Source organism: Calcarisporiella thermophila, assembly GCF_041956535.1.
Source record: "Calcarisporiella thermophila strain CBS 279.70 unplaced genomic scaffold VTP21scaffold_7, whole genome shotgun sequence".
NCBI classification, from domain to species: domain Eukaryota; kingdom Fungi; phylum Calcarisporiellomycota; class Calcarisporiellomycetes; order Calcarisporiellales; family Calcarisporiellaceae; genus Calcarisporiella; species Calcarisporiella thermophila.
The window spans coordinates 1-4,481 of NW_027192197.1; the positions used below are offsets into that span (position 1 = coordinate 1).

Consider the following 4,481-nt stretch of genomic DNA (forward strand, 5'->3'; position numbering starts at 1 on the left):
CCGAACAGCGCTCAAAACTTTTGTTCTATCCTTTGAACTATAAGACTGGCTTAGATCAATCCCACACTCGGTCAATATATCTCGCAAAATCGTCTATATTATAATCTAATGATTTAGTCACCATCTTTCAGGAGGACATTCTACTTAATCTTACACGGTACATTCTAGCTTTTATCGGATCAATATTTAAAAATGTAGCTACATTTACATAACCTTTTTTAACTGCAAATCTTGGCTTCGCAATGCCACGTTCTCTACTTTTTCATTCTATTAATGAAACTGAAATTTAATATACGGTATACACGAATATTTAGTGTCGCATACAACAAAAACATTGATACTGCAATTGAACTATAGATACAACTTAGGTTACTTAAACACGTGAGAAATCTTACCTGAACAATGCTCGACTCCTTAATAATGTCACTCTTTCTCTTTTGACTAATATATCGATTTCTATATTTTCACATTGAACCCTACGATTTTGGCATAAGTTTCTAAGCAATTTCCTTAAGAAGACTTTTTGTAGGGTTATATCGGTTTCACGTACATGCTATTCACGACAACTACAATACACGCATATCAATTGAACGCCTATCGATCAAGGACCTATATCTCGTTTGTTAAGTCCATTGACATTAACTTCATGTAATATATGGAAATTAAATAAAAAGTTTCCATTGATTGATCAAAAAAAAAAAATTCAGTGTGTGTTCTGAGAGGTGTATTAACACCATCTCAGGCCCCCTAAACACTCATGTGCTGAACCCCAGGAATCTCTTACTTGGCGACCTACCAGAAGCCCCGAGGACAGTAAGACACGCGGCTCAAATCGTCTTCGATTCAGTAATATGGCAAATCCATCGGGATCGCATTGCCTTCCATTTTGAAAACACTCGAGCCTCATCCGAAACCATCATCAATCCGGCCAAGCTGGATATTGAGGAGGCTATAGGAACCGAACTAACAAGAGCCCGAATAAAGCGACAAATTGAACAATTCCGAAGCAGGTGGTGTAAAATGGGCGCGGTGAAAGTAGGAGCTAATAGAGCGGCTCTAGAACTGGACTAACGCAGTAGCCCCCACTACCTGCCCTTTTTCTTTCTTCATACCTCTCTCTCCATATCACCTATCAAGCCGTTCCCTAATACCCACAGTTAGTTGAGCTTTTTATCTCTTCTACCCATTTGAGGAGAAAATTTGTCATGGTCAACTTATTCCGAATTGCAATACCGCGCTATTAGCTAGCTCTTCTCTCATTTTATTAATTTTAAGAATGTAACGATTGTATTTTAGAGTCTTATCAAACAATAAAGACTCGCTTTTGATCAAAAAACTTTTTTTCAGTGTGTGTTCTTCGATGCTATAGGAGCCGAACTAATAAGAGCCCGAAAAAAGCGACAAATCGAACAATTTCGAAGCAGGTGGTGCAAATTGGGCGTGATTAAGAAAGGAGCTAATAGAGCGATTCTAGAACTGGATTGATACAGTAGCCCCTACTTTCACTCCTTTTTTTTTCTCCTCTTCCACCTTCCATCTCACTTATCAAGTCACTATATGATATCCATAGCTAGTTGAGTTTTACTACTTACCTACCTATCTGAGCTGAAAATCGTTATCAACTTACCCCAACTACAATACCGCCTCTATACTTAGCCGCTCTTTCATTTAATTACTTTCAATAATGTAACTATTGTCCAGTAGAGTCTTTGCATACAATAAAGACTCATTATTGATAAAAAAAAATTATTATGTATTCTTCGCACGGTGTGGGTTCGAATCCCACTTCCCCACCAGCACTACTATTATTTCGTGACCACTTTGATCAATATTGAGTCTCTATTACTGGAACGATCGCTCCTATGAAAATGTACACTGATTACATCGATTTCACTTACGTGCTATTCACAACCACATCAATACACGCCTTTCGATTACACGCATATCGATTGCACTCCTACCGATCAAAGACCCATATCTCGTAACATAAGTCCATTAAAATTAACTTCATTTCATATATGGAAATTAAATAAAAGTTTCTTTGAATGATAAAAATAAAAATTCAATATGTGTTCTTCGACTTTTAGCGCTCCTCGGTGCCATCAAGATGGCGCGGGTTCGAATTCCGTAACCCGCACCAGCACAGAAAAAAAAAAAGATGTGTGTATCCTCCACTAATTCTATGTCTTGCTTGTCGTGTCTATATTCTCTATATACCGATTAGTATTATCTCTGTCTTTTCCAGCCTGATTCTCTACAATACCTCTCTCCATCCTGTCCTATCTGGCTCTTCCAGTAGTATTGCCTCTGTCTTGTCATGCCTGGTCTTTCCATTGCTACTGTCTCTCATAACTGTCCCTCGCTTGCCGTACCTGTCGTGTCTGATTTTCTCTACTTCTCGCGTCTGATTACTCTACTATTACTATTTATTAATTGTTCTCTAACTTCTGCCATCAACTGGCTATAATCTGCACAAAGGCATATGACCTTTGATTCACCTTCAACGATTAACTTCATGAGGATACTTTTAAATAAAGATCCTCCTAACATAAAAACGAGTTCTTCGACTCGGTACTACAGTAGATACATCGTGACAGAATCGTTACATCCTACAAAAAGGTATATGATCTTTATTTCGTTTCCATCAACTGATGTCGATAGGGTACCTTACAATAAAGATCCATAGTTTTTTTTTAAAAATAAATAGTGAGTTTTAGGAATTAAACTCGCATTCCTTGGACCCAGAAATAGATATGGCAAGCAGTAGTCAGTCATGTCTATTGGATTCTTTGAATTCTGGCCCACGCTGTTAAATGAAACTTCTTGTTCTAATCCCTCTCACTTATCATGAATTCGATGAACTATTTGCCTCTGTCTTCTTCTCATCTTGTATTTTAATGAAATCTTTATATGAAAAATATTCGTATTCCCTTGGCCAAGTAAATTAAAACTAGTACCATATTTGATATTGCTTCATTTATCTTCTTTAAATTACTTGAATACACTTCTCATATTTTCACCCTTTATTATCCAATTACCAAAAGCTAACCTTTTTTCAGTGTTTTCTCGTTTTTTCTCCTTTTTTACTAATAGCACGGTTCAATAAGAGCACTTTTAGTTAAAAATTCTCTTTAAAAAACCCATATTCCTCTTTATTTACGAGTTTTATGATTTTGCCACGTCCACTATATTAACTTATATATTTTTACCATTTCAACCTATAAATTTTCTTTTTATATTCCTTTTTTACTATTGTGTTCTATGTACACTATTAGGAATATTTTACGGAATAAAGGCTCAACATTATCTGGGAAAAAACATTCTGTCTAAACCACAGGCATGACATATATCAACTGATGATAGAGCCAAAAAATCCATGAATTAGTAGCAAAAAACTCTATCTAACACTCTAGTATACTTAAGAACAGTTATATAGCTCTCTAGAAGCAGAGGAGGCAATAAGAGATCCGCCTAAACTGCAACCCTACAATAACTTTCATAAGGAAAACACAGAGGTGTTTAAACGATTGAAGTGAAGCCTCTGTAGTTGGTACGACATTTTTTTTGGTTCGCTACCAGGCTACAGCGCAACTTCCTACATGGGATCCCGAAAATTTTCAAAAGATAATCTTCACAATATAAGACCATATCTGCTTTTAAACGGACCACTGGAAAGCAATGCTTTTATGTAATAGAGGGATATCTTCTGCATGAATGTAATACCATATCAACAGTACAGCATGCAAAAGACCCGATCACCATGTTGGGCTGTATAACTTAACAAGGAGTTAGGCACATTTTGTACTATCGAAGAGAAATGAATGCTAAGATGTGCCACAAAATTTTGGTGGTGTCCTTAGAATTTTCGATTGGTATGAAATCGACAAAAATGGGATTCTCATCCAACATGAATACTAGAACCTTGGAATGGCCTGCTCAGTCACTATAATAGAATCCAAAAGTGGGAGTGTGCATTCGAAAGCATTGTTCCGTTGATGCTCCATCCGAGTCCTGTGTCATATTATCCTTTTTTCTTTAAGCCTTTTCTAGTTTTTCTCTATAGCTTAGTGTAGCTTATATTAAAAATATGGCAAATGTGAGATAACGCTCTAGAAGTAAGGAGATCTAATTCAATCTCATCCCTTTTAGATCATTTACTAAACCGTTTATCGTTTTTATATTAAACTATTTTCAGCTTTGAACGATTCACCTTTCCGGCTCAATTTTCAACTTGTCAATTGCTAAAGTTGCATATCTGAATTTCTATCCACCCTTTGACCTTTTTTTCTGGAACAAAAGAAAATGATAGATAATCTTTCAAAATGATGGGACGTGAGAGACTCGAACTCCCAACCTTCCGCTCTGGAGGCGGACGCGCTACCATTGCGCCAACGCCCCATTCGATGGCGTAATGTGTTGTGAGGAGAATTGACACAATATGGAATTATGGCGCAGTAGGAGGAAAGGAAGCTTGGTTTTGG

At 36.8% G+C, this 4,481-nt stretch overlaps 2 protein-coding genes and 1 non-coding gene across 3 annotated transcripts; 1 reads left to right on the top strand and 2 right to left on the bottom strand.

Annotated features, from left to right (window-relative positions):
- VTP21DRAFT_10272 (uncharacterized protein) lies at positions 1 to 163 on the bottom strand (the record flags this gene model as incomplete). The annotated part of the gene is made up of 2 exons (XM_069389590.1): positions 1 to 93; positions 155 to 163. Coding segments are annotated over 2 exons (102 nt in total), but the record flags the coding sequence as incomplete, so codon positions are not given.
- A 387-nt stretch (positions 164 to 550) lies between these two features.
- Positions 551 to 1,071, top strand: VTP21DRAFT_10273 (uncharacterized protein; the record flags this gene model as incomplete). Its single annotated transcript, XM_069389591.1, has 2 exons — positions 551 to 648; positions 774 to 1,071. The coding sequence occupies 2 exons, from the start codon at positions 551 to 553 to the stop codon at positions 1,069 to 1,071; spliced, it is 396 nt and encodes a 131-aa protein (XP_069252896.1).
- A 3,255-nt stretch (positions 1,072 to 4,326) lies between these two features.
- On the bottom strand, positions 4,327 to 4,398 carry VTP21DRAFT_t85. Its single transcript has one exon. It is a non-coding gene; the product is annotated as a tRNA-Trp (tRNA).
- Between the last annotated feature and the right edge of the window lie 83 nt (positions 4,399 to 4,481).